This window comes from Rhipicephalus sanguineus, chromosome 11 (assembly GCF_013339695.2).
Source record: "Rhipicephalus sanguineus isolate Rsan-2018 chromosome 11, BIME_Rsan_1.4, whole genome shotgun sequence".
Lineage (NCBI taxonomy): Eukaryota > Metazoa > Arthropoda > Arachnida > Ixodida > Ixodidae > Rhipicephalus > Rhipicephalus sanguineus.
This window is the reverse complement of record NC_051186.1, coordinates 135,590,161-135,605,441: the sequence shown is the minus strand read 5'-3', so window position 1 is coordinate 135,605,441 and position 15,281 is coordinate 135,590,161. Positions and strand designations below refer to the sequence as shown.

Here is a 15,281-nt window from a genome sequence, read left to right as displayed (position 1 = left end):
GCCCGACCCCGCTGGCGTCTGTGTGTACTTCGGTAGGAGCCGTCGGATCGAAGTGACGAAGAATAGGTGGGGAAGTGAGCAGGCGGCGCAGTGTAGCGAAGGCTACGTCACATGCAGAGGACCAGGAGGAGAGGTTCACGTCGCCGCGAAGAAGCTGGGTTAACGGTGACATGATGGATGCAAAATTGCGAACAAAGCGCCGGAAATAGGAGCATAGACCTACAAAACTTCGAAGTTCCTTCATGGTCGTGGGCTTAGGGAATTCCGCGACTGCACGAAGTTTTGCAGGGTCAGGTAATACGCCCTGTTTGGACACGATGTGGCCTAAGATGACGAGCTCCCGGGCAGCGAAGCGGCATTTCTTGAGGTTAAGCTGAAGGCCAGCGTTGGTCAGACAAGTCAAAACGTGCCTGAGGCGACGGAGGTGTGTAGGGAAATCATGGGAGAAAACCACGACATCGTCGAGGTAACACAGGCACATAGACCACTTTAGACCACGTAGTGTATTATCCATAAGTCGTTCAAACGTAGCAGGCGCGTTACAAAGTCCAAAGGGCATGACGTTAAACTCGTATAGGCCATCAGGTGTAATAAACGCAGTCTTCTGGCGATCGGCTTCAGCCATAGGAACTTGCCAATAGCCAGACCGCAAGTCCAGTGACGAGAAGAATTCTGCTCCGTGAAGGGTGTCAATGGCGTCGTCAATGCGTGGCAAAGGATAGACGTCCTTGCGGGTTATCTTATTCAAACGACGGTAGTCCACGCAAAACCGGATAGATCCATCTTTCTTACGCACCAGTACGACAGGAGACGCCCAGGGACTGTGCGATGGTCGAATAACGTCTCTACGAAGCATGTCTTCGACTTGGTTGTTAATGACGCGGCGCTCTTCAGCGGAGACGCGGTATGGTCTTTGCGGTATGGAGACGCGGTATGGGCTGGCTTCCGGCTTGCGACGACCGGGCACGGTCGCCGAAAGTTTGGGGGCGACGGCGGCAATAGCGGGCGACGTGTCCAGGAGTGTAGCAGGCGTAGCAAATCGGTCGATTATCAGGCGTCCTCCATGGATTGGCGATTGTCGGTGCTGCCCAAGTGGAAGGATAGACAGGCGGTTGCGTGGGCTGCGAGTGCGTAGTGTAAGGTGGTTGCGGAAGCCTACGCAGAACGTCAGCATACGTGAGGGGCGCGGCTACAGGCTGCACGGCTTGAGCATAGGCGACAGGAGCGGCCACAGGCTCCGATGCACGCGCGTAGTGAACAGGGCTGGATGGAGGCGGCTCGCGGCGCGCAAGGGGAACAGCGTGGGCAACCTCCTCCGAAATAACAGTGCGGAGCGGGGTGGGCAGACGGGTGGTAGGCTCGTGAGTAAAAGGCATTAAGGAAAGTTGGCGGGCAACTTCCTCGCGGACGAAGTCTCGAACCTGCTGAAGCAACGTCGAATGGTCAGGCATGGTGTCGAGACTGCACAGCGACTCGCCACCCCGTGGAGGCTGCCGAGTCAGAGCGCGCTGCTTCTTCAACTCGTCGTAGCTCTGACACAAGCTGACGACTTCTGAAACTGTGCCCGGATTCCTAGCCAAGAGCATTTGGAATGCGCCATCGTCAATGCCCTTCAGGATTTGTTTGATCCTGTCAGCTTCGGGCATGGTGTCGTTGACACGTCGACAAAGGTCGACGACGTCCTCAATATAGCTTGTGAAGCTTTCTCCAGTCTGCTGTGAGCGGACGCGCAAGCGTTGCTCTGCGCGCTGCTTGCGGACAGCTGGTCGACCGAATACTTCAGAGCAGGAAGTCTTGAAGACGGTCCATGTGGGGATGTTCTGTTTGTGGTTGTTGTACCACAATTCGGCGACGCCAGTCAGATAAAATATGACGTAGCCTAGCTTGTCGGGGTCATCCCACTTATTATGCGCGCTCACCAGTTCGTAGTGGTCAAGCCAGTCTTCCACGTCGGTCTCATCTGCACCGCTGAAGACCTTTGGGTCCCGGAGCCGAGGAAGCCCGGTGCAGGTGACGGACAGGGACGAAGGCGCCGGTGGGTTGGCGTGGTCAGTCATGATCGGCGGTAGCGTCCGGCTACGCAGCTCCAGGGTGTAGCGACGGGGATGAACAGCACCCTCCACCAAATGTGAAGAGGTTTATTGGTCGTTGAAAGACGTAATGGTCGTCAGCGGCAAGCAAGCGAGAAGAAGCGTCCAGAGGCACAGCGGCGATCCGAAACACGAGCCGAGCGAGCCGAGCGTTGGCGATGCTGCTGGATGGAGGCGCATCTTCTTCTTCACATCTTCAATAACAACGCAACACATAACGCGACTTTCATCAGTGAATCCACAGCCGCTTCTTGTACTGCTTGATGATCTTCCTTCTGCGCCTGCATCGTGAGCAAGTGCCCGAGTCGCCTAGAGCTCTGAACAGAATTCTGAGACAGTTCCTCACACGAGTCCTTCTCTACAAACTCAATACTGCACTCTTCTTGGAACTGTTTGTCGCATGCTTGTTTCTAAGCATCTTCGGGAAAATCTTCAAAGCATCTTCGGTATTAGTTCAGTACATTTCTAAGCATGCTTGCAAGCTTGGAAATACAATGCACAGCTGCAGCAGAAGGTTTATGTCTCTCTGTATCAAAAGATTTTTTCACTCATTCACCAGTTCATCTTGAAAGCACTGCATCCCATTCAACCCCCATTGCTGCCACCAAATGTAATGGGCAGAATCTCACCGGCTAGTAGAACATTTGAATAAATTACAAACCACAACCATTCCTCTAACCACTATGCATTGTAAAATATTTGAGCGTATTAATATTCACAAACATTGTTAATTTTGTTTAATATAACTTGTTTTTCTCTCTAGCACAACGCAGTTTTAGAAATATTACTCATGTGAAACTCATTTAATACAGTATTTATTCAAATCTAAGCCGATGGTTTTTCCAAAAAACGATGTGCGAAAGTGGGGGGGGGGTAGGCTTAGATTCGAGTACAATGATTAGGTTTTTTTTTTCTGGCCTTGCGAATTTCGGGGGTCGGCTTAGAATTGGGGCCGGCCTAGATTTGAGTAAATACGGTATCCTCTACTTATGCACTACATCAAACTCTAGACTAATCATTCATCGCAGATTGCATATTTTTCTAAGACATTTGACAAGGTGTGCCATGAACTACTACTGCTCGAACAAAATGTGCTTAATTTCATTACAATTTACTAAAATGGATTGAGTGTTTTCTTCTTAATTGCTCACAATTTGTCTCCACTAATGGCTTTAACTCTGGCTTTACAAAAGTGTATTCAGGTGCTCCTCAAGGCTCATCCCTTGAGCCCTTGTTATTCTTAATCTATATTAATTATCTCTCTTCCATTGCAAAACTCTAATACACTACTATTTGCAGATTACTGTGTTATTTTCAGAGAGATAACCAATTCTCATGACATTTCCTCACTACAGCGTGATCTTTTATTAAAGTCATGCACGTTTCCAGAAAGTCTACCTGCCCACCACCACACCACATTGATAACATTTTTTTAGAATCAGCAACGTCACATAAATACTTCAGTGTTTACATTACGTCAAACCTAAACTGGTCTACCCATATCGAGCACATAACTAAAAAAATCCACAGCATATCCACGGGGTGAATGATTATGAGTGGGGCGAACCTCCGGAGAGAATCATCGGTAAACCGTGAATACTCCAAGCGAAAGTGAAAGCGCGCCAACAGCGAGCCGATCGGCGCTCGCCCGTTGCCGATCCACCTCGCCTATTATACTGTTCGGGAGATACTGCCGGTTACACCTTACGCCGGACGCGTGACAAGGTTAGACTAAGAGGAGCTTCGCCCCTAAAAAGCGAAAGGCATGCTAGGCTATCTACGTTGAAGTTTTTATAACAATCCTTCATCCTAGAAACTATTGCTGTATAAAACACTAATTCGATCTAAAATGGGGTATGCTACACTGGTGTGGACCCTATTCATGAAAACTTAATTACTGTTCCAGAGATAGTCCAAAACAATTCCGCAAGTTTCATTCAAGCTAATTTCAGCTGCATCGCCAGTATAGCTACCATGAAATCAGACCTCTCCCTCTCATCGTTGTCACTGCGGAGAAAAGTGTCGCATATAGCCATGTTCTACAAAACATCATTTTCCTGCACTACCCGATTGCTTCATCCCTCAACTGTTTGACGTGTCCCATCGCACAGACCATCGTCACAAAGTCAGATTCATTTCATGCAACACAATGTACTTCCGCCAATACTTTCTGCCACATATGTCACGTGACTGGAATAACCTTCCCGCAGATATTGTAGACATTAAGGATCATGAGCAGCTCCATAATGCAATACCTAAACCGTATACTCAGGCTCCATTTAACCAACTGTTTCTACTGCAATTCCCCACTCTCCCTCATTAATGCCTCTGGCCCTGAGGGGTATCATAAAGGAAATAAAATCGGCCCATCTACGAGCTCCTCGTCTTCCTCCTTTACACCTTTCTTCAGTTGCAGCCGAGCAACAAATGACACTGATGACTGTGGTTGGCCCTTTCAGTGTCATAGGTCGTATGGCAAGTGCCGCATAATGGTCAGTGGATGTCCAAGAAGACAAAGTGAGACTGTGAGTTGAGGCAATAGCTTGAGCATCCAGGGTAGTGCTCGTTGTTTGGCCGAGTGGTGTGATTGCTTCGTTACATTCGGTGGCAGTGATGGGGTAAGACGTAATGGCGCAACTGAAAAATGACATCGTGAGTACACTGAGAGAGACTCTGCAGGCATACGACCGGCAGTGGCTGGCACTGGTGGAGCAGGCATGCCAAAAACAGGCTGCCAAAGCGAGAAGGATGCAGCAAGGGAGGGAAGCAATTTTGACGAGTGCATTATAAGTCTTTCTTTCTGGCAAGACATTGCGGTTTTCTGTAGTTTTGTGCCAGGAACAGGCGTATTTTGCCTGTCATGATCCTTCTTCACCTTGCAGGATTACCGAAATCTGATTTGCCATAAACATGTTCAGCTTTGCCAACACAAAGGTTGTTGCGTTTTGGGTGGAAAAGCAATGTACCTAGGACACAGATGAAAGCATCATGCACAAGCAGTATGAGACACACGTTTTTCTCGCATTCACTGACTGTATCAGTATGTTGCACGTAACGCGTTACAAATTGATTACTTGTAATCAGTTACTTTTTTTGTAATCTACACTAGAAGAGAAACTTGGGCTAGCTGGTAGACTTGTAATCTTGTAGTATAATCGATTACTGTTTTGAAACTGTAACATTCTTGGTAATTGAATTAAATTTTCTTGTAACTGATTACCGGTAATCAATTACTTTTACTTCCAAAATAACTAGTAACCAGTCTTCCACGGCAGTTCTCATCCCAAAATATATGCGACCGCTCTATAGATGAATTCCACTGGACATATGTCGCGAAAGTGTGGTGGCGCTGTCGTCGGGTGTTTAGCTTCGCGTAGTAGGCAAAAGACACTGTGGCTATCGCAGTTGCTGCTGTGTTTTCATTGGTGAGTGCGCTGTTTGTCATCGTGCAAGGAAGAAAGAACGATGTACCGATGAGCTGTACGCAGGAAAGCACAAGAAAGATGGAATAAGATTTTTTTTTTTCAATAGCTGTTTACAAAGACCGTCACAAGAAATCAGCCGCAGCCGTAAAACCCGAGAACTTGTCTCCAACGACGGCTCATCAATTATGTTCTGCGGCGGCTTACCCAGCAGAAAGGATTAGCTTTGTCAAGCATTTGTCATTGTAATGTGCTGCACCGCATTTTTTGGCATGACCCTTGTGTGGAGGCATAATGAGCACGTTTACCTCTAAGCACGTTAGCGTTGTGGATAGCATTGTCATACGCGAAAAATTCTTCACGGCTGCCATTGTTGATATAATAGCAGAAGTCTTAGATGCGTCAAAAGGATTTCGTCAGACTCGCGTGAACTAAAGGTGTGGCTCGGTCATGGAGCATGTGCTTCTTTCTGCGTGGGCATGGCCCATTAACGCAGCAGTGAGCGAATGGATGACTTCGACTATGCTTTTCCGAATCGTATGTGGCTGTGCTGACACCAGTGTATCGCACAGGGCTGTTCTGGCTGTGGTGTACTTCACGATATTTCGATGTCTGTCAGAATTCAAAGAAAAACAACACTCGGGAAACTTGCCAAGTCCTTTTACAGGCTGTACGCATTTCGCGGTGTCAGGGGAGGATCCAGGGACCTTCTTTGGGGGAGGCAGTTCTTTCATTCGGTTGGGGGGGTGGAGGGTATGCACAGCTCGCAGTAACTCAAGGGAAGGGGGCAAGGAGGCGAAGACACATTTTTTCGCATTAAGGTCGGCATTTTCCAAGTTATTGCAACCTCCTTCTCTCATCGCATGCGACGTGATGAAGTGATTGCTTGAAACGCGACAGAAAGGAACCAGTGTTTTTTAAAAAGGACTCTGGTGAAAAGTATCTGCACGAGCAGTAAATGTTCGGAAATGGGAAAATAATACGTTTCAGATTTTGTTGTAATTGCTATCGTCGGTTTCAAGTACCTGACCCAATACGAGCGAGCTAGAACGATTGCACTTTCATTGTTATCAAAAACCGTCCGAGAAAATGGAGCTGCTAATGTCATGTTACTTTTTGTTTCGTTCAACTTAAACATCTGTATCAAGTAGTATCAAGCCTCAGCTTAATCTAAAAGACTTCGGAAATCATGTGCATGCGAAACCAATCCACTAATGATCGACTTACGTCGCAAAGCCTCCCTCGATGGCAAAGTTCTTCCGCCCGATACAACGCAGCCATCTCCCTCACCGTTTGATGTTCTCTTCCTCGTGGAACAACAAAAAAGCTTGTCTCCTTTTTCAACATCGTTTGAGCAGCCAGCATGCAGCACCGCAAGTCGGCATCGCGCTGCAGCTGATACCACCTTGCTAAAGGTAAAAAGCCTATACTGGTAGCGCAAATCTTTGCCTGTGGTTCCACGCTCCCCCTTGGTGTCGTTTTTCAGTGAATGAAATTCACGGCGGTTATCGGACGGAGGGGAGGATAGTCACACATATTTACAGCAGCCCAGAGAGGGCTTTGACAGGGCCCAAGCAGCCTTTCATAAACAATGTTGGCAGTGGCGACCTGTGTGTGTGTCCCTCTCTCTGCTTGTTTGTCGTCGTCTTCACGTCTATTACCTTGGACAATCCAAGAAGCCTTCGTTGGAAATATGCATAGCGAAGCAGAAAAGGGCAAAGATATGTGGAGAGAGAGAGCATGGGGATGAGCTTCTCCTTTCCCCATTTCACAATTTTCTGCTCTTTCGTAGAAACAAAAATACAGACCTTTGCAGCTGGTGCGGTCATATAACCCTTTCTCAAACGAAGCATTGGAATGCTCCACCTACTGAAAATTCAAAAGGACGGACCTCCTATAAACACACTGTTTCGTCTATTGATACACTTTGTTTCCTGAATGTGCCCCGCTGCTCGAGTCACAATAAAATTTCCCTTCTACTCTCGGGAGCGTGACGATGTTCAATTTGGGCTTTTATCGTCACACTCAACAAGGCAATGCTCACTTCGAAGAATGTCCTTCCAAGGTCATTTAACCTCCACTGGATGTACCGAGTGGGACGATCGAGTGTCACGCTTTGCTGAAAGGCCTCATTGCGCACTGTCAGGAGTCACCTTCCGGCCAGGAGCCTTTGAGGCAGCAGTGAGGAAGACGTACGGCGATGTTCGGAGATAAAAAGTAAAGAGATGTTTATTGATTGCATAATGGTAGCGGACGCCTCTTCCAGTGGGCTGAAGCCCGGCTTGAATGTCTTTCGGAAGACTGCTAGGGAAAATATCGTTCACTTCATTTGTCCAATAAGGTAACAGTCTCCACACGATGCCCCAAAGGGGAAGAACGTATGGGACTACCTTCGTCCCACCCCCGGGAAAGGGCAAGGCGAGCCCGTCAGATTGGCGGCGCTAGCGACGTGATGCGGGCGTACGAAGGAAGATGTCACTGCCACAGCAGTGAATTTTTGGGGGGCCACGCATATTTACAACGTCACAGAGGGGATCAGTCGACACCTGGTGAGCCCTCGTTGAAAGGCTGCATTGTTGAGTTCTGTACACTGTATGCGCGAGAATACCCTTCACATTGAAAATGTGGATGCAGAATCCGCTTTCCCGAAAAGGAACATTGCCGGGAGGAAGATACTTTCTTTTGTCTTGTTGTCTTGGGACGGAGATTGGCATGCTCAAGCAAGCGATCATTCAAACACATTCCACTTCTGTCTGAAGGTGCAGAGTGGGGTGCGGGTAGAAGTGATGGGTGCATTTCGTGCTGCAGCGGCCTGAAAAATTCCACGTGCTGAAAAATGATGCCGGGGGGGGGGGGGGGGGAGGAGGAGTGGTTGGTGGCTTTGGGGGGGGGGGGGGCAATCGCCCCCCCTCCCCTTGGATCCGCCACTGCGCGGAGTCGACTTCGAGCGTAAGGAGAGACCCGTGGTTGGCGTACCTGACAGGTACGTAACCGCCTTGTCCACAGCACGTAGTTGAAGCATTATCGTAAGCGTATCACGGATGAAAGTGTCGCCGAGATCGCCCTTGTCGTTTGCATGAATAACTTCCTTGCCACCTTTGTCATATGCGAGGATTTACCGTAACGATTCGTAACTATGTATTTTAACTGCACGCATTTGCATATCGTACCCAAGAGCCTCTTGCCGAGCTGGGCCGGTCGTTTTTGCTTTGGCTAACAAATTAATATGTACACGTATAACCTAGACTGCCGCAACGGCGATGAAATTTCGCAAATGAGTCGCATTCCTGCCGTTAAGATACCTCATGTTTTGATGAGATTCTCAAAGCTAGACCTGCACGTCAACATGGCTCTTATATGTTCATTTCAGAGCCTCTCTTACAGCCACTGCAACTTCCCCTGTTGTGGCCGCCGCTTGTAAAATGTGGGAGGCGTCCCGATGTGTGGTACTCAGAGGCAGCTTTTGCACCTGCTGCACCAGTTATCACGTGATCATAGAGGGCGGTAGCGAGCTTCGATCTGGGCGAAGCCTACGAGCCGCGATGTCGCTTCAAGGGCCCTAAATATATCAACAGCGCCTACCGCTGCTTACAAACAAGGAGTAGGTCTATAGACCTTTTTTTCGTGGGCGCTGCCATATTTCCTAGCGGGTGGCGCCGTCCCTGGTCTGGCAACCCACTGGCATGTGCGAAGCTCCGTGTTTGTACGGAAGGGATGCGTGCGGCTGCAGTTGCAGTCGGTTTTTTTTCGTTCTGGCGTACTCGATTTCGTATCAAGAGATGCGGTCTACGTAGGAAATGAGTCTGTGAGACGTCCTGAAAAGGTTTGATCCGTTGAGGGTCAATGATGTTAATATACGGCGGCGCGAACGTGTCACAAGTGGTCGATGTCATATATTTTCGGCACTGTCTGTTGGAAAACCACGCAAATATTTCGACTCGTTCTAGCAGGGCAAGCAAGTTCCGCCAGTCTTAGGGTATACAATGAATTTTTTTCTTGGACTGTAATCTTTCAGTTTTTTTTTATTCGTGGTGTGTTTATGCTGTCGCATCGACTACCGCTCGTACATGCTGTCGTGCGAGAGAACATGCAGTCTCAATTTCATGGCGGGGCATCTGTTTGTTGCTCACAAACAGTTGCCTATCTTGTTTCTCAACTTTTAAGTGACCGCTTATTATTCGCTCGTTTATTGCCCACCGGTGTGGACGAAGTTAGAGCTGTTTACAGGGACGTGCTGGTACATAACAATGATGCTGATGTTGACATGCCGGCGCGCTTCTTTTTATTTTTTCTTGTAAGAGTCGTGATATTTGATTGGCTTTTGGCAGCGATAAGGTGAAGATGGTTAGAGAGTTTCTTCTGCCGGTGAGGCACGAAGCACACCCGGGCTCGAGCCTATGATCGGCATCGGAGGTGACTCGCGTTCTTTTTTTTTTGTTTTTTTATAACTTCATATACCAGATGTACTGTTCTTACGAAATTCTTGCTGTCGTTCGCAAAGCTAAGCAGCAAGATTGGCAGTTCAAGAAACACTAGACAAGCGTAACAATGTGGTTTTTGTACCGCGCTTGGAAGAGAATTAGGTATGTTGTATATCATTGCGCAACTTGTCGGACACTGTTCTTGACCACGTAAAAATTTGTCTTCCTGAGGTAGTTGTTCTACACACAGAGCGATGGAATTCATTTTTTTTCTTTTTTCTTTTACCATTCTGCTTTCATATCGCTCATCGTATATGATACACCCCGCTGTCTTACGGAAGTTGCAACCTCACGACAACGATCTCGCCACGTCCTTTTGATGTAGTGTTCCTTAAATGTTTGGGTTTTACAAGGCTGGTACGAAGCAATAATTAAATGTATGATGCCGGTTACCCCGCTGCGAAGTGAGGGATTTCTCGTTCGTGCTAATACCGGTATACATCAACTGCAGTGATCACCGTGCTGAGCCGAGCTACAAAGCGAAGTGTTAGACCAAACACATCATATTAAAATACAACAATAAAACGAAGCGAAAAGAATTCAGGTGACTACTCGAATAGTACTTAGATGTTTTGCACTTTACCGGACAGGGCCGCACTTGACCGCTTATGTTTGTTCGCAAATCTGGCCATATCCGATTTACATTTGAGTGCGCGGAACACTGGGAATTCCGTATATATTGCGGCACTTGCCGATTTAGAACCTGTAACGTAACACAAACGATGTACTTTGAAGAGTTTGCAACCGCACACACTGCGCGTTTGTTGATGCACGTCGCATACTTATTCAGACCGCAGTTTCCCTTTCTCTCTAGTTGTTGGAAGAACCAAAGACGGCACAGTGGTTTCCCGTTGACCATTCGCTGGCTGACATCGCAATAAAAGAGAACAAAATCAGCAGGTCGACCTAAAACACGTAGAAATTGTTCAAAAACGCCACTCATCCAAGCACTAGCCAGCACACTGTGTGCTGGAGGAAAGCGCTGGTTGTCAGTCCGGTCCTCCTCGCCCGATGCAACGGTATATAGGGCCGCCCATTCTGTCAGATGGGGGGGTCTCTACAAAGCCTATTTTTTCACCTTTTCCTTAGCCTTACCTGCAGCGCCTAACCCGAGCGCCAGCAACAGCGAAGCGCGACACTTCACAGAGGACATGGACACTAGCATCGAAGCACTGCGCAACTACGAGCTGGTGCATAAGGTGTTTCTACGTTATAATACCGCCCTCTCCTCCAATGCATGCGTGGAGTGTTCAGTGAAGCAGCTGACTTCTTAACGAGGGAATGTGGAAGAATCAGCGACGACAACTTTGAAAAACAACCCCCGTTGAAAGTTCAAAACGCGTAACACTATATCACAGGAGCCACAGCAAGCCTCCCAGCCTTCACGCGAGCCTTCTCTCTACCATGCAAGCCACAGTAGTTCGTTGTAGTTCAAGTGAACTTGTTACTGTGTGGCGGCAATAAAATTTTGAAGGAAAGTAACGCAAAAGTAGTCAATTACACCTCTGTAATTGCTCAGTTACTATTCTGGGGTTGTAATTGACCACTGTAATCAACTACGTTTTAAAGGAAGTAAATGTAATTGGATACTTATTTTCTGTAACGTGTAAAGGTCTGGTACCAGCACTGCTCTACTTTCAAAGTGAGTAAAATGTGCCGTGTGGAGAAGCTCTCAGCAAACGGCATATCTCTGACTGCTAACGCATGCACCAAGGGTACTACAGTGGTTTCATACAGCGGCCACATTGGGCCGGCGCTTTTCAACCAATGCCGACACGAAAGTAAACGCACACTTGTCATAGTAACGCGGTCCACCAACCACTGATGTCTGCGCGAAATTACGTCGAATCATAGCGCACAACGCATTTCGGCGCAGTACGCAGCGGCCCACTCGCTCGTGAGTTAGTAAAGAAAGATGCACGGCTTTTCTACCCATCTATAGCCTTTCTATTCTCTAGACTGATGTAAAAAAAAAAGAACAGAAAGAATTCAAACTGCCATAGGGCGACGGGGTTTACAGAATAATTTTACTCTGGGCTACAAACCTGTGGACGTGCATTTAAATGTGGCCTTGCCGAGTTCCGATGTTGTATCTCGCAGTTCAAACTGAAATTCTGCAGCTTCACGGTTAGAAGTCGACGTTTTACGTGGAGTGCACTTACGCTTTCAGCCGGTTTAAAGCCACCGGATTGATCTTGAGAGGACCGAGAGCCATGATCCTTCCTTCGTTGACAGACGCTTTCGCTACGGACGCCACAGAACAGGGTTGCCGTTGCGTAAATTTGAAGAAACGCCGAAACTGTAGCTCTTGATTTTTCTCCAAACTTTTTCTCTAAATATATTGGCAGTGTCTCGTACGCCCAGGGCGCACGAGACAAAATGTGGCAAAAGCGTTCGGCGCACCCATATAGCCGCTTAAAACTGGCTTGACTTGGCTTGAAGTGTATAAATAGGTGGCGGCAGAGTAGCGTTAAGGCCCTTCAGCTACCGTAGTTCAGGCCCGTTTGTGTGGCTTGCGTGGTAGGCGTTGGCAGAGGAGGCACTCTACTGTACTGGTGTTGGTTTTGAGTTTTGAGTTAAATGTTAAAGAACCGCGTCTGACCGTGGGGCCGTGGGGATGTGGTCGCGTTGTGTGTGTTGTAGAAGTCGTTGCGAGTCGTTGCCGCTTTTGTTCCCGCGATCTCCCCGTGTTCAGTGGACCACTTCCAAATCTATAAGCAATGATAACGAACTGTACGAGCATGAGATAAAGGCCATGTGTTACGTGATTTGTGAATGTCTGTTTGACGCACACCTTGTACTGTGGCGTACGTGTATGTGTGGTAAGTGCGTGCTTTGCGTGGATCGATCGCTTACAGTTGGAAAGTCATTTGGGCGAAGTGTACTTGAACCATCACTTTTATTTAAGTTCCGTTTTGCGTAACTGTGCGAGACAGATACGGAATGCACAAGTTGGAAGCGACGGGATGTGAGAAGGCGTTGCTGTCACCGATGATGACAATCGGTTTTCTGAGCAGTGTCTATTTACGTAGGTGCATGCAAATGTACAAGGAAGTAAAACGGAAAATTTATTGCTGGGAGCTCTAGTATTGTTCAGCTTAAATTGCCGAACCCTAGACGTCTTTCTAAACGTTAACATTGCCGCAGCACAGCCGTGTCATGCGGCAAAGCGCGCGCAGAGTTTTGCGGTAAAGCATACTTAGTGCGCGCGCGCGCGTGTGTGTGCAAAACGGAAATCCAGCGCTGTCATTAGGACTCGTGTGTGTGCCTTAATTATACACGCGCCGTCCCCTGCTTCATTAGTGGCGATGCGGCGGACAGCACCGCCACCTTTGGAATGAGCCTATAACAATTTACCCTGTAAAAAAAACATTTTGTGGCAAGCGATTGGCAGTAAGCTTCTGGTTCATTGTATAAATAGTTCAAAATTGTTGAATGGCCCCTTTAAATAAATGCAAAATACCTGTGATAGACTCCAGTGGTACTCCATATTTTGCGCCTTCACGTATAAACTCCGAACTGAAACTGATAATTAAGGAAACGTACACTCAGGCATAGGCGATGAGCAACTTTTTGAAAAGCAGTGGCTTATGGTTCACTTTATCGAGTTTTTTCGAGTAATCAAGATAAATAGCTATTAAAGAATGGTCTAGAATTATAGGTGCAGTTTGTCAAGGAAGCAAGTTTAGCTTTGCAAGCTGCACTCTTGCATTTATAAAAACCATGCTGTGCCAGAACTAAAAGCAAGGTGGTTTCAGCAAACTTATAATGATCTTACATGATAGCACGTGTTCAAACATCTTACAGGGGCTGCTTATTGTTGGCAAGATGGAGTGGTAATTAGGCATATGCCTGTCATCAGGTGTGGAGATCCATCGCATCCCTGCATGATCTTCAAGTCTTAGAATGGCTATGAAGGGGATGCCAAAAATTTCTTGCTGGTATGAGCACGCAGCAGTACTTATTAAAGCATCTGTTTAATGAGGTTAGCACCGGGGCTAGCAGGTATCTTAAATAAACTGGTCACTTTAGTAGCACCCCAAGGTCAATTATCATTGGGTTCACATTTGGAGATTTGGAAGGCCTTGAATTCATCTTGCTCATGAACTACCCGAGGGCAATGCCATCAAATTCCTCAATATCCTGTTCACTTTTCATTCAAACCGCATATGTTGGGCATGCTAGCCACGTATGAAAAGCCTGTCTTACCATATCAATCCGCTCATTCCAAGCTAGTCAAAAGAGGCATCATCACCCATTGTTTTCGTCATGTTTTAAGTAAATAATTTGAGCACAAAATCATGGAAATCAGTCGGATAGATTGTCTAAAGCAGGTTACCCCCTGGACGTTCAAACTTCTGTTGCAGATTGCTTGTTTCGTAAGCTTCGCAGTACTGTGTTGAGAAACGAAGCACCTAGTTGTCATACCCTATCATAAGATTTCGCACAGTCTGAAGAAATTAGCTAAACGTTCCGAAGTGACGGGTAGTTTTTCCAAAGGCTAGCCAAAAGTTGGCTAGCCCTTGTTGCCTTCATTACCACAATGGCAAACCCAAATGATGTGGTAAACGTTTGAGGGATAATGAGACGAATCTGTCCCACTTTTTCTTCTTCAGTAAAAGCGTGCTCCGCAGCTGTTTGTTGCCATCAGAGATATTGTGCTGCTGTGGGTCAGAAGCATTTAGAAAACGAGGAAAAAATATTTCACACGTTTACAACACGTGGTATCGGTGGTGCGTAGAATTTAAATTCGTTTTGCTTTGTAGAAAGTTTTTAAAATTTTCGTTCCATTGCATGCAAAATAACTGAAGTTCTAGATTTATGGAATGTTTCTCCTTTTCTGAATTTTGAGAAAACAAGTTTCAGCATGGAACTATGGATTTTGTTTGATAAGTGTAGCAGTAAATTGGGCAATAATCATGTTGAAGCGTACTTTAACGAAAAATGAAGCAGTTCCTTGCTAATCCTAACTACATAACAGGTACGCATAAATGTGTTTTCAAGATTGAGGGTAACTATTACATCATGAGACAACGTCTTATAACGGAGAAGGCCCTGAAATTCTTTTTTGTCCTTTTTGACCGCTTCGGTACCAGTGGGAATGAAAGTAAAAACTGTGGCTAAGACGTTCCTGCCATTGAGGGCCAAAGAAAAGAATGGTGAGATCGATGCTCTAGACAGTGAGGAAGCGAAACAGAACACCGAGTTTACAATATCTAGGAGAACAGCTAATACCTCATACCTGAATGGATTTCATGAATGCATTTACAGGTATTTCAGTGGCACCC

General features: G+C 47.0%; 1 protein-coding gene across 1 annotated transcript in view; it reads right to left on the bottom strand.

Moving 5' to 3' along the window:
- LOC119374622 (zinc finger protein ubi-d4 A) overlaps positions 1–12,304 on the bottom strand; it is a 90,566-nt gene extending 78,262 nt beyond the window's left edge. Inside the window, exon 1 of the mRNA XM_037644785.2 lies at positions 12,156–12,304. Within this exon, the coding sequence (XP_037500713.1) occupies positions 12,156–12,208 (53 nt within the window). The 5' untranslated portion in view covers positions 12,209–12,304. The remainder of the gene's footprint in view (positions 1–12,155) is intronic.
- Positions 12,305–15,281: the final 2,977 nt, after the last annotated feature.